The sequence below is a fragment of the Oncorhynchus kisutch genome, linkage group LG26, assembly GCF_002021735.2.
Source record: "Oncorhynchus kisutch isolate 150728-3 linkage group LG26, Okis_V2, whole genome shotgun sequence".
Lineage (NCBI taxonomy): Eukaryota > Metazoa > Chordata > Actinopteri > Salmoniformes > Salmonidae > Oncorhynchus > Oncorhynchus kisutch.
The window spans coordinates 21,472,144-21,495,438 of NC_034199.2; the positions used below are offsets into that span (position 1 = coordinate 21,472,144).

The 23,295-nt window shown below is 42.1% G+C and overlaps 1 protein-coding gene across 7 annotated transcripts in view; it reads left to right on the forward strand.

Moving 5' to 3' along the window:
* The window catches only part of LOC109871349 (probable phospholipid-transporting ATPase IH), a 76,819-nt gene extending 65,769 nt beyond the window's left edge, over positions 1-11,050 (forward strand). For 2 of the 7 annotated variants that reach the window (XM_020462199.2, XM_031805512.1), the window contains 5 exons: positions 5,455-5,520; positions 5,703-5,806; positions 5,906-6,071; positions 8,702-8,948; positions 9,712-11,050. In XM_020462199.2, the coding sequence (XP_020317788.2) occupies positions 5,455-5,520; positions 5,703-5,806; positions 5,906-6,071; positions 8,702-8,948; positions 9,712-9,719 (591 nt within the window). In that variant the 3' untranslated portion in view covers positions 9,720-11,050. Of the gene's footprint in view, positions 1-5,454; positions 5,521-5,702; positions 5,807-5,905; positions 6,072-8,028; positions 8,139-8,701; positions 8,949-9,711 lie in introns of those variants that run through there. The other 5 variants (XM_031805514.1, XM_031805515.1, XM_031805513.1 and 2 more) reach the window with 4 other exon arrangements.
* Positions 11,051-23,295: the final 12,245 nt, after the last annotated feature.

Genomic DNA, 23,295 nt, shown 5'->3' on the forward strand with positions numbered 1-23,295 from the left:
CTGTAATCGCTGTTTTCAAAGGTGCTTCAACAAAGTACTGAGTAAAGGGTCTGAAATAGTTATGTAAATGTGATATTTCAGTTTTTTTTTCTCATAATTGGGTATTGTGAAAACAACAATTTAATCCATTTTAGAAAAGGCTGTAACGTAACAAGATGTGGACGAAGTCACAAGAAGACCACACATGTTCTATAGTATTTAGGTCAGGGCTTTAGGATTGCCACTCCAATACCTTGACTTTGTTGTCCTTAAGCCCTTTTCCACAACTTTGGAAGTATGCTTGGGGTCATTGTACATTTGGAAGACCCATTTGCGACCAAGGTTTAACTTCCTCTTGAGATGTTGCTTCAATATATCCACCTAATTTTCCTGCCTCATGATGCCATCTATTTTGTGAAGTGCACCAGCCCCTCCTGCAACAAAACACCCCCACAACATGATGCTGCCACCCCCGTGCTTCACGGTTGGGATAGTGTTCTTCGGCTTGCAAGCTTCCCCCTTTTTCCTCCAAACATAACAATGGTCATTATGGCCAAACAGTTCTATTTTTGCTTCATCAGACCAGAGGACATTTCTCCAAAAAGTACAATCTTTGTCCCCATGTGCAGTTGCAAACCGTAGTCTAGCTTTTTTATGGCGGTTTTTGAGCAGTGGCTTCTTCCTTGCTGAGTGGACTTTCAGCTTATGTCGATATAGGACTCGTTTTACTGTGGATATAGACACTTTTGTACCTGCTTCCTCCACAAGGTCCATTGCTGTTGTTCTGGGATTGATTTGCACTTTTCGCACCAAAGTATGTTCATCTCTAGGAGACAGAACGCCTCTCCTTCCTGAACGGTATGACGGCTGCGTGGTCCCATGGTATACTTGTGTACTATTGTTTGTACAAATTAACGTGGTACCTTCAGGCGTTTGGAAATTGCTCCCAAGGATGAACCCAACTTGTGGAGGTCTACAACTTTTTTTCTGAGGTCTTGGCTGATTTCTTTTGATTTTCCCCAGATGTCAAGCAAAGAGGCACTGAGTTTGAAGGTAGGCCTTGAAATACATCCACAGGTACACCTCCAATTGACTCAACTTATGTCAATTAGCCTATCTAAAGCCATGACATAATTTTCTGGAATTTTCCAAGCTGTTTAAAGGCATAGTCAACTTAGTGTATGTAAACTTCTGACCCAGTGGAATTGTGATACAGTGAAATAATCTGTCTGTAAACAATTGTTGCAAAAATTACTTGTGTCATGCACAAAGTAGATGTCCAAGTGACTTGCTAAAACTATAGTTTGTTAACAAAAAATGTGTGGAGTGGTTGAAAAACGAGTTTTAATGAAGCCAACCTAAGTGTATGTAAACTTCCGACTTCAACTGTGTGTGTGTGTGTGTGTGTGTGTGTGTGTGTGTGTGTGTGTGTGTGTGTGTGTGTGTGTGTGTGTGTTTATATATATATATATATATATCGTCCAAAATAATAATTCTATGCATGCGTGCATACAGCACCAGTCAGAAATTTGGACACCTACTCATTCAAGGGTTTTTGTCTATTTTTACTATTTTCTACATTGTAGAATAATAGTGAAGACATCAAAACTTTGAAATAACACATATGGAATCATGTAGTAACCAAAAAAGTGTTAAACAAATCAAAATATATTTTAGATTCTTCAAAGTAGCCACCCTTTGCCTTGATGACAGCTTTGCACACTCTTGGCATTCTCTCCACCAACTTCACCAGGAATTATTTTTCAACCGTCTTGAAGGAGTTCCCACATATGCTGAGCATATGCTGCTTTTACTTCACTCTGCGGTCCAACTCATCCCAAACCATCTCAACCGGGTTGAGGTCCGGTGATTGTGGAGGCCAGGTCATCTGTTGCAGCACTCAATTACTTTCCATCTTGATCAAATTGCCCTTGCACAGCCTGGAGGTGTGTTGGGTCATTGTCCTGTTGAAAAACAAATGCTAGTCCCACTAAGCTCAAACCAGATGGCATGGTGTATCGCTGCAGAATGCTGTGACAGCCATGCTGGTTACGTGTTCCTTGAATTCTAAATAAATCACCGACAGTGTCACCAGCAAAGCACCATCACAACATCTCCATGCGTCACGGTGGGAACTACACATGCGGAGATCATTCCTTCAACTTCCCTGCGTCTCACAAAGACATGGCGGTTGAAACCAAAAATCTCAAATTTGGACTCATCAGACCAAAGGACAGATTTCCACCGGTCTAATGTCTGTTGCTCCTGTTTTTTGGCCCTGCGAGTATCTTCTTCTTATTGGTGTTCTTTAGTAGTGGTTTCTTTGCAGCAATTCGACCATGTTGAGATGTGTCTGTTACTTGAACTCAGTGAAGCATTTATTTGGGCTGCAATTTCTGAGGCTGGTAACTCTACTGAACTTATCCTCTGCAGCAGATGTAACTCTAGGTCTTCCTTTCCTGTGGCGGTCCTCATGAGAGCCAGTTTCATCATAGTGCTTGATGGTTTTTGCGACTGCACTTAAAGAAACTTTAAAAGTTCTTAATGTTCTGGATTGACTGACCTTCAGGCTATCTTCTGATTGACTCAAACGAATTCATTTGTGGAATTTATTTATTTATTAACTTTTGACAAAGCACACCTGTTAATTGAAATGCATTCCAGGTGACTACCTCATGAAGCTGGTTGAGAGAATACCAAGAGTGTGCAAAGCTGTCATCAAAACAAAAGGTGGCTACTTAGAAAAATCTCAAATATATTATAATTGAACACTTTTTTTGATTAATACATTATTCCATATGTGTTAATTCATAGTTTTGGTGTCTTCACTATTATTGTACAATGTAGAAAATAGTCAAAATAAAGAAAAACCCTTGAATGAGTAGGTGTGTCCAAACTTTTGAGTGTGTATGTTTATATGCATGTTTTTTTTTGTTGCCTTGTAGCGTAAGATAGCAATAGTCAAAACTCCGGTATTTTTCATCCTATGGCTTGTTCTCCATCTTTTAAATAATGAGCCAACATGTTTTCAGCACTGTTATTCCCATAACTAATCCCAACAAACGTTCTCATGCTTTCTCTTGTCTCTCTGCAGCAGACACATACAGAGCAATATGTTTGGAACATCAAATCGCAAAATAAAATTGCATTATCGAATCACAATATATACAGTGTCATAAGTAGTCACTTCCCTTGGATTCTTTTGTTGCCTTACGAAGTGGGATTGAAATGGATTTCATTGGGATGTTTTGTCACTGATCTACACAAAATAGTCCATGTCAAATTAATCAAATATTACACATTTTTTAGTTGCATAAGTATTCACCACCTTAGATGGCCTAAATAGGTGCAGTAATAAAAACGTGCTTAACAAATCACATAATAAATTGCATTGGCTCACACTGTGTGCAATAATAGGGGTTAAAATGATGTTTTAATGACTACACCATCTCTGTACCCCACACAATCTATTAATTACACTTTGGATGGTGTATCAATACACCCAGTCACTACAAAGATACAGGAGTCCTTCCTTAACTGAGTTGCCGGAGAGAACGGAAACCGGTCAGGGTTTTCATTAGGAGGCCAATGGGGCAAAGAAATTAACTTTTTATCCTAAATACCAAGTGTTATGTTTGGGGCAATTCCTACATATTGCTAGGTGTCACTCTCCACATTTTCTGGCATGGGGGAAGGGAAAGGAGATACCTAGTCAGTTGCACAACTGAATGCATTCAACCGCAATGTGGTTTCTGCAATCCAACTCCTCTGAATCGGAGAGATGCAGGGGGCTGCCTTAATTAACGTCCATGTCGTCGGTGCCTGGGGAGAAGTTGTTGGGGGTTAATTGCCTAGCTCAAGGGCAGAACAGCATATTTTTCTACCTTGCTGCCTCTATTAATAGCCCAATGCTCTTAACCACTAGGCTACCTGCCCCCCTGTTGGTGGCTGCATCATGTTATGGCTATGCTTGTCATTGGCAAGGACTGGAGTTTTTCAGGATAAAATGAAACCAAATGGACCTAAGCACAGGAAAACCTGGTTGTCTGCTTTCCACCAAACAATGGAAGAATAATTCACCTTTCAGCAGGACAATAACGTACAACACAAGGCCACATATCAATCAATCTATCAAATTGATTTACAAATCCCTTTTTACATCAGCAGATGTCACAAAGTGCTATACAGAATCCCAGCCTAAAACCCTAAACAGCAAGCAATGCAGATGTAGAAGCGCGGTGGCTAGGAAAAACTCCCTAGAAAGGCGGGAACCTAGGAAGAAACCTAGAGAGGAACCAGGCTCTGAGGGGTGGCCAGTCCTCTTCTGGCTGTGCCGGGTGGAGATTTATAAGACTACATGGCCATTTAATGCCAGATTGTTCTTCAAGATGTTCAAACCATCATAGATGACCAGCAGGGTCAAATAATAAACAGTGGTTGTAGAGGGTGTAACAGGTCAGCACCTCGGGAGTGAATGTCAGTTGGCTTTTAATAGTCGAGCATTGAGGTTGAGACAGCCGGTGCGGTAGAGAGAGAGTCAAACAGTAGGCCCACCAGATATAACAGACTGATCCTAGCCCCCCGGCACAGACTATGGCAGCATAGATGTTGGAGATTGAGACCGGTGGGTCGGGGGACACTGTGGCCTGTCCGACGATACCCCCGGACAGGGCCAACCAGGTATGATATAACCCCAGCCACTTTGCCAAAGCACAGCCCCCACACCACTAGAGGGATATCAACAGACCACCAACTTACTATCCTGAGACAAGGCTGAGTATAGCCCACAAAGATCTCCACCGCACAAGTCCAAGAAGGCACAAAACTGGACAGGAAGATCACCTCTGTGACTCAACCCACTCGAGACGCACCCCTCCTAGGGACGGCATGGAAGAGCACTAGTAAGCTAGTGACTCAGCCCCCGTAATAGGGTCAGAGGCAGAGAATCCCAGTGGAGAGAGAGGTGCCGGCCAGGCAGATACAGCAAGGAAAATATATACTGCAGTTGCTTACCAAGAAGATTGTGAATGTTCCTGAGTGACCGAGTTACAGTTTGTTCTTGAATCTGCTTCAAAATATATGGCTACAAAATGGCAGTCTAGCAATGATTAATGACCAATTTGACAGAGCTGGAAGAATTTTGAAAAGAATAATGGGCAAATATTGTACAATCCAGGTGTGCAAAGCTCTTAGAGACTTACCCAGAAAGTCCGTTGCTAGTCCCAGCACTAAAATGCAGGTGAAATTGGCATTGCTTGTTTAAGTGTCAAACATTACAGGGTTTAGGGTTGTAATACAGTAATTATAGATGGTGCTCTGTGTTGAATAATGGTTTTAAAGAACTCAATGGTTTCAACCGATGTCTCCCTGGAAAACAGATATTTTATCTCAATGGGATTCTGTATGTAGATAAAGGATGAAATGCAGCGTGATGATGTACTGTAGCAGACTGTTCCTCCTCTCTCTGTTCTCTAGATGTTTGGAAACTGGACCTTCGGGACTCTCGTCTTCACTGTGCTGGTGTTTACTGTCACGCTCAAGGTGGGTTAGTGTATGTGAGAGTTTTTTGAATCTGATAATAGTGGATTCCATAATCCCTTTGCACGTGTGAATAGCCTGTGTGTGAGAGAAAATTGATCCAGTAGACTTGCTCATCGGTCGTTAGAGCTGTGTGCCCTGCAGTTGTGGCGATTGATAATGTGTGTGTATCCTGTGTGTTGCAGCTTGCCTTGGACACACACCACTGGACCTGGATCAACCACTTTGTCGTCTGGGGCTCCCTGCTTTTCTATGTCATCTTCTCACTGCTCTGGGGAGGCATCATCTGGTACGCCTCTCATTCTTACAACTAACTGATTCTTACGCTGTACATTATTAGTATCACTTTAACAGAAATAAAATAACTAGATGTCATCTCTCCTTCTAGGCCCTTCCTGAACTACCAGAGAATGTACTATGTGTTCATGCAGATGTTGTCCAGCGGTCCGGCCTGGCTTGGCATCATCCTTCTCATCACGATCAGCCTGCTGCCTGATGTGGTCAAGAAGGTCCTCTGCAGGACCCTGTGGCCCACCGCCACCGAACGTGCACAGGTAGGAAGGACCGCAACTTGACCACATAAATAAGAGTGTACCAGTGAATTAAAGGGTTATTCGCCTTCGGAAACAATATGGCCAGTAGATAAGTACTGTAGACCTACCTGTAAAATCACCAAAAGGTGTCCAGGTATAGCTCCCTCTGCCAGACAACTCATGGTACTAAAACTCTAATTTATAAGGAAATCATTCAATTGAAATTAATTTATTAGGCCCTAATCTATGGATTTCACATGCCTGGGAATTCAGATATGCATCTGTTGGTCACAGATACCTTAAAATAAAGTTAGACTGATGTTCTGTTCCACTTCCTCTCTGGTGTGACCACTATTTGGCTCCTGCAGCACAACACATCTCCTTAGCATTGAGTTGATCAGGCTTTTTATTGTGGCCTGTGGATTGTTATCCCACTTCTCTTCCATGTCTATGCGAGGTTGTTGGATATTGGCGGGAATTAGAACACGCTGTCGTACACGTCGATCCAGCGCATTCCAAACATGTTTCAGGGTGACATGTCTGGTGAGGATGCAGGCCATGGAAGAACTGGGACATTTTCACCTTCCAGGAATTGTGTACAGATCCTTACGACATGTGGCTGTGCATCATCATGCTGAAACATGAGGCGATGGCGGCAGATGAATGGCACGACAATGGGCCTCAGGATCTCGTTACGGTATCTCTGTGCATTCAAATTGCCATTGATAAAATGCAATTATGTTCATTGTCCGTAGCTTATGCTTGTCTATACCAAAACCCCACCGCCACCATAGGGCACTCTGTTTACAACGTTGACATCAGCAAACTGCTCACTCACATGACGCCGTACACGCTGTCTGCCATCTGCCCACTACAGTTGAAACCTTGGATTAATCAGTGAAAACTTCTCCAGCATGTCAGTGGCCATCGAAGTTGAGCATTTGCCCACTGAAGTTGGTTAGGATGCCGAACTACAGTTAGGTCAAGACCCTGATGAGAACGACCAGCACGCAGATGAGCTTCCCTTTCTGACAGTTTGTGCAGAAATTCAGTTGTCCAAACCCACAGTTTCATCAGCTGTCCGGGTGGCTGGTCTCAGACAATCCCACAGTTGAAGAAGCCAGATGTGAAACTCCTGGTCTGGCTTGGTTACACGTGGTCTGCGATTGTGAGGCTGGTTAGATGTACTGCCAAATTCTCTAAAACCATGTTAGAGGCAGCTTATGGTAGAGAAATGAACATGCAATTTTCTGGCAACAGCTCTGGTGGACATTCCTGCAGTCAGCATGCCAATTGCATGCTCCCTTAAAACTTGAGACGTCTGTGGCATTGTGGTGTTTGACAAAACTGCACATTTTAAAGGGCCTTTTATTGTCCCCAGCACAAGGTGCACCTATGCAATGATCATGCTGCTTAATCAGTTTCTTGATATGCCACACCTGCCAGGTGGATGGATTATCTTGACAAAGGAGAAATGCTCACTAATAGGGATGTGAACACATTTTTGCATAAAATCTGAGAGAAATAAGGTTTCTGTGCGTATGGAAAATGTGTATTTCAGGTCATGAAACATGGGACCAACACTTTACATGTTGCGTTTATATTTTTGTTCAGTGTAGATTGACCCTCTGTTAACCCACACTGTATTGCTAAAACTCCTCCACCTTTCACCACCTATTATTACTACTTCCTGTCACAATTGCATAGATGTGAGAAATGTGGCAAAGATTCCACCAAGCCTATCAGAAGGCAAGGTGAAGCAAATATCACATTGCTTATACCTATCCAATGCTTTCAGATCTGTAGCTAAATCTGACTGATTCCTTTCTACTTTTCTCTTCCCTCTCTGCCTCTGCCTTGCTTCCTAATCGCCCCCCTTCAATCTCTCCTGTCTGTCTCTATCTTTCTCCTCACCCCACCCCTCCCTCTGTCTCCCTCCGCCCTCTGACCCCATCACCCTGGGCAATGGCAATGGCAGTCCAATCGCTCGTGCCTTACCGTGGAGCTATCCACCATCTTCGTGCTCACTCAGTCCAACAGCAGATTGAGTTTCTGATTGGCCGAGAGACTGCAGAAGAGGAGGAGGAGGTGACTCTTTTTAAACACTTTCGTCAATGTCACGTCAGTGTTCCACCGTCATGGAGTTACATCAGTTTCAACATTTAGCCCCCAACTTTCCAACGTCAATCACAATAGTGTTCCCATCCAGGGCTTCCATTTCTATGTCAAACAATTGAACTCAAGTGCCAGACAATACTGACATTCATACGGCTAAATATGCTACTGCTGATCAAGCTGATAACAAGCTCTAATCACTGATTTCATAACCTTATTAACCTATCACTAGCCTTCTGTTAACCTATCACTAGCCTTACAACCTCACCCAGTACCATACTCAGCCTGTCATTCTCATCATGTTCCCCTATGGATGCTATTCAAATGTAGCACAGTATGTATTGTATATTCATGTGTAAAATGTACTTTGATGTGTTATTCCATCCAAATGCTAACACACCGACGCTAGACTAATCTTCCGTGACAACAGACAGATTATTGCTAGCAGTACGCTGGGAAGTTGAAGGGCTATCATCGTGTAAGTTACAGTGCAGTGGTTCATTCGGAGCCGCCTCCTCCTTACTGTTTGCCCACAGAGGGTGAGGGCTGATGGTGTGCATGAGGGGAGTGTATCCCCGGCCACGGGCCCGGACCCCAGTCCTGTTGCTGGTGGTGGAGGCAGTGAGAGCGACATGCTTTGCCCTGCTAGGACCTGTGAGGGGGAAAGAGGAGGTGAAGGGGTGCGAGCTGCCAGGACTTATGACTCCATGATGTCACACAACCCTAACCACCTTCTCAGCCAGCCCCTAGACCACGCCCCCTCAGATGGTGAGGGCTGTTACGGTAACTGTGGGGTACATCTTGGTGGGTGATGGTTTACGCTTTGTGATTGGGGACATTTCATTTCCTGCTAGAGGCTCTTCACTGCTAGCTGGTTTTGGACAAATCACAACCATGGAATGAAACGCATGGGGCCTTCTGGGTGGTTTATGTGTGATGATTCTCTGATGATTCTCTTCGAGTGCTTTAGGGTGGTTAGCCTGGAAGATCAGGGTGACTGTCTTGGGCTGGTACTGTATTGTAAACTCACTTGGGATACAGAGGCATTTTCTGGCTTTCCTTCTGTCCTGCTGAGAGATGCTCTTAGGTAGCCTAATTTGTTCTTAACTGACTTGCCTCGTTAAATAAAGATTAAATACATAAATAATAATAATAATAAAAGGTACATTTATTTTTATTGGATCACTCACATGCTGTCCGTGTCAACACAGGTTTCAGAGGCAATGCCACACATGCATTTTGTGCAAATAAATATATTTGGTATCTTAAACATGGAGATAAGGTTAAATACCATCAACTGGTATTAACATCAATGAAAACATTGGCATTGATGATTATTATTGAATACATTTGATTGAATAAAATCCCCAGGGCACATCAGTATACTTTTGACCTCTGGTGTTGGAAAATGGTACAGCATGTATGTTAATCTTTCATTTTTATTGCATGCTGATCACCTGAATGTGAATTGAACATGAAACAGACCAGGGTATTTTCAGTAGGTCTTACTACTTCCTCTCTCTATCCCCTCCTTCCCTCTCTCCAGGACATTGACAAGCTGTTGCAGAGCAGTGTAGCAGAGTTGACCCCCGTGTCCTCTCGCCCTTCTGGCCCCTCCTCCACACGGAAGAGCTCCTCCCACCTTCACCTTGGGGTTCCAGGGCCCCGAACACTCCACAGGTCTGAGTTCTTCCCACACAAACTGGTATTGTTCCACTGGACTGATGGGGGTGGGGCAGACCTCCGCACCCTCAGCCTCTACGTGCTCCGTAAACTCGGGCTGGCTTTGCCTACTACCCACCAGGGCCAGAGACCTCTGTGTGACACAGACAGACAGACACACACACAAACACAGGCTGATGTGTGAGCATACACAACGATGTGCACACACACAGAGACCAAAATGTGACCTAAACCTACAAATAATATGGATTTGTGTTCCACTCATAAACAATGCATACACAAATGCTCACTAATTCTCACATACTCCTCGAACATGAAACATTTACCATGTGCATTGTCAGCCATTCGGAAGCGGATACGATTTGAGGCTTCCACATGCTTCAGTTCGGCTGGCGCCTTGCCGAGAATGTAACGAGTGTGCTTGCATACTCCCTTAAGACTTTCACTTGAAAAATCAACACAAAATGTATGTCCATTTTGAGATGCCGTAGCCAGCATTCAATTCCTCAAAATAGTCAGAATTAATCTAAGAAGTCGTGAAATTTTGACGCTTTTGCCGATGAGATCTTAGATGCGCAATTTACATCTAACTAAGATGTTTGGTGCAGTATTTATCAATGAAAAAATGTGCATGAAAATGAGTTGTCACGTTGAATGGGGCGGCAGGGTAGCCTAGTGGTTAGGGCATTGGACTAGTAACCGGAAGGTTGCAAGTTCAAACCCCCGAGCTGACAAGGTACAAATCTGTCGTTCTGCCCCTGAACAGGCAGTTAACCCACTGTTTCTAGGCCGTCATTGAAAATAAGAATTTGTTCTTAACTGACTTGCCTGGTTAAATAAAAAAATAAATGACAACAAAGACTTTATTGAAGAATCCCTACTGGTGACCAATCACCGACTTCGGCTACCGACTTCGGCTTGTGTCCCTGAACAGCTGCAAAAACTCTTCCCGAAGTCCAAAAGGATAAAAATGTCATCATAATATATGCACAAACTCTTACGAACTGTTTCGGCTGGGAAGCATGCGGACGCCTTTGACCTCCAAGTTGCCTCCAATTGGTCCTGTCATAGTTCTATTTCAGTCTGGTCCTGATCCCAGTCCACACCACTACTCTACTACTCTGCTATTCTATTCTACTACTTTACTACTCTATTCTACTCTATTACTCTACTCTTCTGCTACTTTATTCTACTCTACTTTACTCTACTACACTATTCTACTACTCCAAACTATATTCTACTCTACTATACTCTATTCTACTACTCTATTCTTCTACTCTGCTACTATACTCTATTCTACTACTCTATACTCTAATATTCTACTCTACTGCTATACTCTATTCTTCTACTCTAATAGTATACTCTATACTAATCTACTCTATTCTTCTACTCTACTACTATACTCTATTCTACTCTACTACTATACTCTATTCTACTCTACTACAATACTAATCTACTCTATTCTTCTACTCTACTACTATACTCTATTCTTCTACTCTAATAGTATACTCTATTCTACTCTACTACTATACTAATCTACTCTATTCTTCTACTCTACTACTCTACTACTCTTCTTCTACTCTACTAATTTAGTCTACTCTACTAATCTACTCTATTCTACTACTATACTGTATTCTACTCTACTAATCTACTGTATTCTACTCTACTAATCTACTCTACTCTACGAATCTACTCTACGAATCTATTCTACTCTACTAATCTACTCTACTTTATTCTACTACTATACTCTATTCTACTCTATTCTGCTCTACTAATCTAATCTACTCTACTCTATTCTACTACTATACTCTATTCTACTCTACTAATATACTCTATTCTACTCAACTACTCTATTAATCTACTCTACTAATCTACTCTAGTCTACTTTACTTTACTATGATAATCTATTCTACCCCACTACCCTACTTTATACTACTCTACTCTTCATGTGAAAATACTTGAATCCAAAAGGTAAACTCTCACTGAACAAAAGGAGAAATTCTGTATTTGAATGTCCGTCTCTTCTACACAGTGAAATCGTACTGTGTAACAATATCAAATGGACCTTTTCTGTTTCTATTTTATTTACTGTGTTTCTCTTCTTTTTAACTTTCTTTTCTGTTTCTATTTTATTTACTGTGTTTCTCTTCTTTTTAACTTTCTTTACTGTTTCTATTTTATTTACTGTGTTTCTCTTCTTTTTAACTTTCTTTACTGTTTCTATTTTATTTACTGTGTTTCTCTTCTTTTTAACTTTCTTTTCTGTTTCTATTTTATTTACTGTGTTTCTCTTCTTTTTAACTTCCTTTTCTGTTTCTATTTTATTTACTGTGTTTCTCTTCTTTTTAACTTCCTTTACTGTTTCTATTTTATTTACTGTGTTTCTCTTCTTTTTAACTTTCTTTACTGTTTCTATTTTATTTACTGTGTTTCTCTTCTTTTTAACTTTCTTTTCTGTTTCTCCATTTTGCTCCTTTTGTTGAAATAACTGGTGTTGCTTTGCAAAATGTTCTGGGGAGAAAGATCTCTGTTATTCTGTTCGTGTGTGTGTCACGGTTTCCATTAGCCGGCAATTGCCAGGCTTTTGACAAAATTTTTTTTAAAGAAAAGCCCATAAGTTAATAAAGCTGTTCCATGCCAAAATGAACAGCAAAATAATGCTTTTTAATGCTTTTTTTGACGTTAATACCAGTTGATGGAAATACATTTGACCATCATGCTTATTGGTCTATAGGTTAATTTGTATAATATAGTGGAATTAAATTGACCTGTGTATTTTCGTTAGTCATCATGTATAATTTATCCAACACAACTATCACATGTGCACAGCATACAGAGCCTATTTTGAGGGGGATTTGTCCTGCAGCTCCTCAGCTGGTTGCTGCTGGAGTAAAACATGTGCTTTAATAAACCCATTCATTGCGCAACAATTCTAAATGTAATCATATGTTGGGAAAAAAAAGAAAGAGCTACTATTGTTATTTCTCAACTGGTAATTGAAGCGCGACTCCCATTCACCATTCAAGTGCAGGCAACAGGCTATCAGCGCATCACCCACCACTTTACAATGTGAGCTGGAGGCAGTATGCATTTTGAAAACATACTTCATTGTTTGAAACCTGAATATTTTATTTCATATTCAGAGGCATGTCTTACCTTGCTTCAAAGTAGCCTGTAGGCAAAATCCAAACATGGAAACATGGAGGAAATTAAGTTTGGGGAAGCTTACAATTTATCCTACAATTTCTACAGTTCTACGTACCAGTTATGATTTTTATGTAAGTATTTTCATGGAACAGTTTAATTTAAAACCTTGTTGTTTTTCAAAATAATTTTCACATGGTTAATCAATAAAATGTGAATTAAAATGATCTAAAAGTCAGCTAATGGGAGACCACCAGCCTTTGCCAAATGGACACATTGATACGCCTTGATCCATTGGCGGCTAAATTATTGAGCACATGGAATTCATAGCCTATAGGTCAATGCAGCAGTAGGCCTATAACTTCCATTGCTCTTTCACACGGGGATTGGTGACTATTGAGGAGGAGATTGTTGGAAAGACTTTTCAAAAAGTTTACTGTGATCAACTATAGTTTTAATATATTAAAAAAATATATTAAAAAAACACTTTCCTACATTTCCTGCACAGCAGGCCAGGTACTTCTATGCACAGAGAAACCAGAAACCAGACTCCCTCAACATTATCAGGACAGAGAAACCAGACACATGCTCAGGCGCGCGCTCCCTCAACAGTATCAGGACAGAGAAACCAGACACATGCTCAGGAGCGTGCTCCCTCAACATTATCAGGACAGAGAAACCAGACACATGCTCAGGCACGCGCTCCCTCAACATTATCAGGACAGAGAAACCAGACACATGCTCAGGAGCGTGCTCCCTCAACATTATCAGGACAGAGAAACCAGACACATGCTCATTGCGCACATGGAGCACTCCAAATAAACAACAATGTAAATATTGACAAATCTCATAAATGATGGTTATGAAATAAACCAAAACTTGTTTCTCACAAGTATAGCAGGTTGTGAACTCTGCAAACAATGTTTCCACTCTGAGAATGAGAATGGTAAATGACTGTAAGTAATACAATCATTAACAGAAATTAATGTAAACCAATTATGAGGATTATCGGTACTTTTACTACTGGTGACATATGTAATGGGGAATGTAACAATTCACACAGTGAAACAATGAATGCTCAAGAATTGGCGGGAGACAGCTGAGCGATTCTGGAGAGAGACTCACCTATATCTTCGCCCCTTGTCTCAACATTTTAAATTATACTCAAGACACGATCTTCTCACATTTTATATGCTTTTGACTGACAGCTGCAACTCGATAATCAGCTAGGCCTATTTTCAAGCGTGCTGCCCAAATTGCCGGCTTCCCAAATTGGCGTAGTCTAGGCCTATGAGCTTGTGATCTGAAATAATCCACAGCAATTTTTTAAAAGAAGCTAATGTTTCCGGCACCACATTTTCCTAACAGAAACCAAGAACAACTCCCTAGGCCAGGAACAACTCCCTAGGAAGAAGCCTAGAGAGGAACCAGGCTCTAAGGGTTGGCCAGTCCTCTTCTGGCTGTGCCGGGTGGAGATTATAACAGAGAGAGGGTCCAAAACAGCAGGTCCGGGACAATGTCGCAGATAGAAAAGGATCAGAAGAGGGATGTAGAATACAAGCCACCCTGCCTTAATCCACAATCTCTCATCTCCACTGGTATAGATGTACCGCCAACTGGAGCTGTGCAACTTGTTCAGTGGCTGGTGAGTGTGGGAACTGGCCTGACCTGTGTGTGTGATGGAGCATCTTCCATTTCTCCATGTGCCCTCACTCTTATTGTCAGTGTTCTTTTCTTTCTCTTCATCGTTTATCTCTCTCACCCCCCCCCCCCCCCTGCATAGTGGAGGTGTCATAATACCCATAAAACCTAGTGGTCAAATAGGGAAATGGTTCCAATCGTTTTTCCACCATTCATTTCTCCCATAGGGGGACATGTAGTCTTACCCTGGCGTGATGTTTTGATAACCATGTAAATCTCTCTGACAGACAAGGTGACTTGTATCAATATATTTGGCTCCATTTACTTTGATTCGAAAATGCTAATTAGCATTAAAATAGGCATGTAAGACTAAATCCCGACAAGCTCTTGCACGTCATCTCTAGCTGACACCTTTGCTAACAGGTTTTGTCAATTTAAAACTTGCACAAGACCGTTCACAGAATTGTCAATTTAAAAAAATGTTGCCAATTTATTCATTACCAATTTAGTTAACATGAGGTAGTTAATTTTTTACTTTGATTCAGTAGTCTTGTCCAGATCATCATGACATTGGTAGTTCTTTATGATAGCTGCTAATGTGGCTAACTAGTGTTTCATTTTTGGAGGTTAATTTACAGGCCAATATATTGATAAGTCACCTTGTCTGAGAGAGATTTACACAGTTATCAAAACATCCCGCCAGGGTAAGCCTACGCCAAACACAGCACATCCCGCCAGGGTAAGCCTACGCCAAACACAGCACATCCCGCCAGGGTAAGCCTACGCCAAACACAGCACATCCCGCCAGGGTCAGCCTACGCCAAACACAGCACATCCCGCCAGGGTCAGCCTACGCCAAACACAGCACACCCCGCCAGGGTAAGCCTACGCCAAACACAGCACACCCCGCCAGGGTAAGCCTACGCCAAACACAGCACATCCCGCCAGGGTAAGCCTACGCCAAACACAGCACATCCCGCCAGGGTAAGCCTACGCCAAACACAGCACATCCCGCCAGGGTAAGCCTACGCCAAACACAGCACATCCCGCCAGGGTCAGCCTACGCCAAACACAGCACATCCCGCCAGGGTAAGCCTACGCCAAACACAGCACATCCCGCCAGGGTAAGCCTACGCCAAACACAGCACATCCCGCCAGGGTAAGCCTACGCCAAACACAGCACATCCCGCCAGGGTCAGCCTACGCCAAACACAGCACATCCCGCCAGGGTAAGCCTACGCCAAACACAGCACATCCCGCCAGGGTCAGCCTACGCCAAACACAGCACATCCCGCCAGTTTCAGCCTACGCCAAACACAGCACATCCCGCCAGGGTAAGCCTACGCCAAACACAGCACATCCCGCCAGGGTAAGCCTACGCCAAACACAGCACATCCCGCCAGGGTAAGCCTACGCCAAACACAGCACATCCCGCCAGGGTAAGCCTACGCCAAACACAGCACATCCCGCCAGGGTAAGCCTACGCCAAACACAGCACATCCCGCCAGGGTAAGCCTACGCCAAACACAGCGCTTACTTGAAGTGTTTCTAAAATCCACTATGGGAAAAATGATTGGAACCATTTCCTTGTTTGACCGCTAGGTTTTATGGGTATTATGAATCATACTGTAGTACTCTATAAACTCTTTCTACTCACTCAGGCCACCAGGTGGCCATACACTGTAACAGCACTCTGTTTGGGTCAGACAGTAAGCTATGGTAGCTATGCTCTGCACACAGGCTGATGGGGTTATTTCATGGATGTTTCAATGACAGGTCAGTGTTGCTTGCGTTATGTTTGTTGTCTAAAGATGATGTGTTCTCTGTTATGCAAAGGTTCTTGTCTGTATTCCTAATATATGTCTTTATCGCATTGTGTTATGACTATTTATTCAGGTTTGATTATCAAATTAGGTATTTTATATGGTATATTATGAATGTAGGTTGTTTATCACGTATGGATGTAAATTCAACTTATAGAGGTATCTATGTATAAATGGGGTATGGTTTGGAGGCTTGAATCGAACAGCAGTGTCACAAACAAATCCATCTTTCTAGAATGTCATATAAATGATATAAATGACAGATGGTTTGCCACAGCCTCTATATAGTAGATTGTGATTTAATGAATATATTTTCAAAATTTCTAACATGTAAAAGCTCGTCTGTGGTGTAAGTGAGCGACTGAAATTCATTGGATCGTCAGCATCTTTGTATGTTTATATGTCTGCTGTGTGCTGATACACACACACACACACACACACACACACACATACAACAAATATCTATAGGCCTGTATATCTTCTGTCACAACTCTCTCCTTTTGGGGATTTTGTTAAAGGTCCGAGTTCAGGTTTTTTGTTTGTTTGTGTTATGACTAGAAGCCTTCGGTTGGGCTTACTGACATGGATTGCAAAGGTGTTATCGTGCATGTCATATAGCCACTGTAAAGAGTATTTGGTCATGTTTTTATGGAAGTCATGCAGTGTCTGATGTTCTTAGCATTACTAGAGGCTAGCCAAAATACAATGTAGCTGGAACACTAAGGCAGGTGGTTATGGGGAGAGTATTCACTGTTTGTTACTCATTGGATGAGAGGTCAAATCATCACGTTGTCACTTATTATTATTATTATTATTAGTAGTAGTAGTATTACAATTATCCATGTTATTGAAAATATATATCAATCAAAATATATTCTATTGATACTTTTGTATCCAGGGGAGAAGATTCTATTTTAACTCTATTTATTTAGATATTGCTTTCGTTTTTGGAACAGACAGAATTAAAATGTAGACCCACAGAATAAACACACTGAAGACTACAGCACTTTGTACACCTCAGATCCCTCAAAACAAGGTTTACTACTGTAAGTGCACTGAGTTTTATAAATCGGCTAGTCACCCACAGAGATTATATTTCTACAAGTCACTCATCTCCGAAACTCTTTCTATTGAACTTTTTTGTTTTAAATATCATAGTGAGAGAAAAAGCATGACCAACTTGATTAGTCAATGAAGATTTGGGACTTCTGTCTCTCTCTCTCTCATTGGTTAACCTCACCAGCCTTGTGACTGTTGCTGACCAGAATGTCCACTGCTTTTATAAACATTATTATCAGCACAACTTTAGGTGCTCTCACCATACTGCTCCTGGACTACTGTACTGTGCCCTCAAAGGCAAACGGTATTCTGCATAACATACAAACCTACATTGTTTGTATCCGTGAGCAGTTTTCGAGCTTGTTTTTCTACAAAGATTGAAAATAAATTTTGTTGACATTTTGCCAGCCTATCTGTAGCGAATGAGGACAATGCTCTGTACTGTATTTCTGCTTGTAATAAATACATTGTTTAACACACCGGTTTGTCAGACTCCATCCTGTCATCCTGTATGTCACAGTAGCTGCATTCTTATTGGAGGATATATATGACCTGGCTAGGTTGAGCGGGCCCAGTGTTCTGGCCCAGTGCACCACAGTAATGTGTTGTAATGGCACAGGATGGCCACATGGTTGTGATGGAGGACAGCTAATCTCAGAGCCCACATAGAAAACAACCACAAATAATGAATGATAACAGCAAGTGATAACCATCATGCTGTTAATGAGGATGAGGTAAACCTTAATGTTCTTCTCTTACATTTTCTCTACCCCTCCCCCCTCACTCTCTCCATCTATTGCAGTCATGTCCTTTCTCAGAGCTGCAGGGAGACTTTAAATCAAACTGACCTCTCTCCTTGTTGTGACTGCAGCCAAGCCTCAGTCCTATCAATTGTGTGTGTGATGTGTATGAGTCTGCAAAAATCTGACTTGGCGGCAATCCCCCTCCTCTCCCCTCCTCTCTAGGTCTGCATTGTGTGTGTGCATGTTGAGGGTGCATGCAGTGCATCTGTGAGCCAGCCCCCTCTTTTCCTCCTCTCCAGTGCCGACATCCTCCACTCTGCATCTCTCTGTCACTGCAGCTGGGGACATCTGCTTCCATCGCAGCTTCAGCATCCTCCCCATCCCCTCTGCAGCCAGCATCCTATCTCTTCTCTAAAACATTACTCTCTTCTCTCCTTTCTGCAGCACCCCTCTCTCCACTCACATCCTCCACAACATCTGTAGTGCGAGCCAACCAGGCAAGCCCCCCCCCCCCAGTAAGCATCCTTACCCTGGGCTAGTGACTGTGCAGTCTCCCCCCTCTTGCCTCTTCTCCCCTGGGATAAGCAGCTACGCCAGTCCCTCTCTCCCTCCACCACAGCATCGGCTGTCTGAAGCACCAGGGAGACAGGCAAGCAGGCTCAATCTCTCTCCAGCCACGGCGTCCCTTTTCTGGTTAACAGGACTCCCGTTCCCCCTCCTGAGGATGATCCTGTGGATGAAGACGGAGGAGATGGCTCTAGGAACGATGCTGGAGAGTCTCCGACTGGTCACCCAAAACATAGGTGTGTATCAACAGCATCGCTAACAATAGAAATCTGAGTAACATACAGGAGGTACTGTTGTTAAGAAAGATTTTTCTGAAATGTACAGCCAAAACCTAGGTAACAAGAGCATGACCAGCCAAAACGTAGGTAACAAGAGCATGACCAGCCAAAACCTAGGTAACAAGAGCATGACCAGCCAAAACCTAGGTAACAAGAGCATGACCAGCCAAAACCTAGGTAACAAGAACATGCTCATTTTAAACACGTCTGAGAAGATGGTGTCGCCTTACCCAACAGTATGACTATTAAAACATTGCTATATGTTGCGTAGTTGTACACTAATTGGTTTGTATGTTATCCTTGTCAATGACCGACCCATCACTGGTATGGGAGGACACTTAGCTATGTTCTGTGAAGCTGTGTTTCGGAGCTGAAAGGTAACGTGTTTGTGTGTATGCAGTGTGATATTGAGTCATCGGAACCTCTGCAGGGGGATGTAACGACTCTGGAATTGGCTTGGTTTTTCCTGCCTGTTGTCATGGGGTGACGTCATGTCTTTACATGTATTTGTTTTAGAGTGTCAGTACCCGTGCAGCTCTAGAATACTTTGGTTGATAAGTTTAGATCAAATGATAGAGAAGATAGACTCATGGAGGATTTTCTCTAACATAACCACCATACCTGTTGTATTACATGGTTACTACTGTATTACAATAACCATGTCATATAGGACTCAAACATGGGTGTAAACAGAAGATTGTATTCTGTTTCTTTCACCACTATCCTGAAGTTAACAACAGTAAATGTGTAGGTCTGTAACAGGACACCAGGTGGCCCAGAACATGTTACTTCACGTCTATATCTCTCATCATCTCTCCTGACTTCGAGTTACACATAACATCTCCTCTGTCACTGACATTCCTTCCTACCGTAGCCATGTTTTTACTATATGTCATGTATGTGTAAAATGGTTTTGGTCATAATGTATATCCATCATACATTTCTACTGTCTTTTGGTGCAGGTTTACACACAGATTGCAAACATAAACTGTTGCTGTGAGTGTTCTAAGCCTGGTTGTCATGGAGTTTTGTGAGTTTAAAAGGTGGTGGACTATATCAGTTGTGCATTTTATGTGTATTATGGACAACATGTACTTACATATACATAATATCAGGTATTATCTATTAGATATGATCCTCCCTAGCCACAGGATATACTTATTAGATATGATCCTCCCTAGCCACAGGATATACTTATTAGATATGATCCTCCCTAGCCACAGGATATACTTATTAGATATGATCCTCCCTAGCCACGGGACGTACTTATTAGACGGCCAATAATCCTCTCAATCCATCTCATCCTATTAATGTGACTCCTGCTGGACTGGCCTTCTATTGAGTTACACATCTATGGCTTGATCCCGCACACGCACGCAAACAAAGGCGTCCTCTAACACACACACACACACAGACTCAATATCAGCTTTAGGCCCAGGGGGACTGCTCTCCAGTGTTGATATTGGCCATATGGATTTTGGTCAGGCAGACTTAGAGAAGTGGTATATCAGTCTGTAACTGTCAATATAGAAATAACAGTTACCAAGGCAACACCAGTGTCAATGTTTTGGCTGTCTGCTCGTTAGAATCATACAAGCTTTTGAGATATTACTCAGAGGGGCTGTAGTTTGTGTGTAGTAGCATGGGCATGAGAAATCTAGTACTACTCTAGTACTTGAACGGATGTCAAAGCTCCACCTATAAACAAAATCACATAGGCCTGTAGGCTACAACTATTTGGTGGAATGTTGCTTGCAGTGTTCAATGTGGAATTGTTCATGCATTTGGAAAAATCCAAAGAACAGGCAGCATAAACTAAATCAAACGTCAGTATATCAAAAACAACACATTTTGATTTGTAACCCTGAAAGAATTGTCTTTCAACTCGCCAAAATGAGCCTCATTTCAAATGATCACTCTGTAAATAACTGTTCCAGGCATGAGATGTGCATGCATCACTTCTCACTGGCAACTTTTTTCATTTGGAAAAATATTCTGTCGTGTTATTTTTACTATAAAATAGTTGTGTTGACTGTGGGCTCGGGAAATGTGTGTCTTTCTGCTAAATTAACAAAACAAAGCTATGACATTGCACAGCCATAGCTTTTACTAGAAAGCTCCACTGCTGAGGGTACTGCCTTTTTCAAGATTGTGTTCCACGATATAATATGACCAGTAGATTACGGTTTCAATAAATGTCATCTTAAATAGTACTTAAATTATTTATGGACTGAATATACAGTACCAGTCAAAAGTTTGGACACACCTACTCATTCAAGGGTTTTTCTTTATTTTTTATTATTTTCTACATTGTAGAATAATAGTGAAGACATCAAAACTATGAAATAACACATATGGAATCATGTAGTAACCAAAAAAAGTTTATATATTTTATATTTAAGATTCTTCAAAGTAGCCACCCTTTGCCTTGATGAAGTGCTGAGCACTTGTTGGCTGCATTTCCTTCCAACTCATACCAAAACATCTCAACTGGGTTGAGGTCGAGTGATTGTGGAGGCCAGGTCATCTGATGCAGCACTCCATCACTCTCCTTCTTAGTCAAATAGCCCTTACACAGCCTGGAGGTGTGTTGGGTCATTGTCCTGTTAAAAAACAAATGATAGTCCCACTAAGCACAAACCAGATGGGTTGGTGTATTGCTGCAGAATGCTGTGGTGGCCATGCTGGTTAAGTGTGCCTTGAATTCTAAATAAATCACAGCATTGTCACCAGAAAAGCACCATCACACCTCTCCCTGCATGCTTCACAGTGGGAACCACACATGCGGAGATCATCCATTCACCTACTCTGCGTCTCGCAATGGCACGGTGGTTGGAAAATTTGGTCTGATGAGTCCAAATTTGATACAGCCTGGATTCGGACCAAGGTGTCTGTAGTGATGCCTCTAGCACTGAGATGCAGTACCTTAGAAGCTTAATGAGGTAGTCACCTGGACTGTGATGTGTGTTGTATGGTGTTGGTGTGTGTGTGTTGTAGGGTGTGTGTGGGGGGGTGTGTGTGTGTGTGGGGGTGTGTGTGTGTGTGTGTGTGTGTGTGTGCTCTGTGTTTTTGTGTGTGTGTGTTTTGTATGCGATGTGTGTTTTGTCTGTGTGGGTGTGTGTGTATGCTGTGTATCAAATCAAATTTTACTGGTCACATACACATGGTTTGCAGATGTTAATGTGAGTGTAGTGAAATGCTTGTGCTTCTAGTTCTGACATGCAGTAATATCTAACAAGTAATCTAACAATTTCACAACAACTACCTTTTACACACAAGTGTAAAGGAATGAATAAGAGTATGAACATAAAAATATATGGATGAGCGATGGCCGAACGGCATAGGCAAGATGCAGTAGATGGTATAAAGTACAGTATATACATATGAGATGAGTAATGTAGGGTATGTAAACATTATATAAAGCGGCATTGTTTAAAACTTGTTGGGGATAGGGGGCAGTATTTTCACTTTGGATGAATTACGTGCCCATAGTGAACTGCATCCTACTCTGTCCTAGATTGCTAATATATGCATACTATTATTACTATTAGATAGAAACCACTCTGAAGTTTCTAAAACGGTTTGAATTATGTCTGTGAGTATAACAGAACTCATAGGGCAGGCAATCTTCCAAACAGGAAGTGAAATTCTGAATGCGGGTCTAATTTTAAGTCATCGCCTCTTCACTTCCAAACAAGATATGGATCTGTTAGCACTTCCTACGCCTTCCACTAGACACCTTTCACTAGAATCAGTAGAACGTGGAATGGAGCCTCTGGTGTGAACTTTGACCGAATGGGAGGGGAATGAGTCACTGTCCTGGCAGAATGCAATTTCCCTGTTGCACATTTGTCTATTGATATCACCATCGTTCCATTTGGCTGCAGATGAAAACGTATGCTCCGGTTGGAACGTTATTGGATACATATGAAAATAACATCCTGAAGATTGATTCTCTACTTAGTTTGACCAGTTTATTCGACCTGGAATATATATTTTTGACATTTTCGTCCGAGTTCGCCTGGACCAGCGTCAGTTTTTGGGCACGTGAGCTGAAAGTGGTAGCAAATGCAGCTAATTGGACACTAGTAATGGACATTATGGAACAAAACAATGATTTATTGTGGAACTAGGACTCCTTGCACTGCCTTCTGATGAAGATATTCAAAGGTAAGTGAATATTTATAGTGTT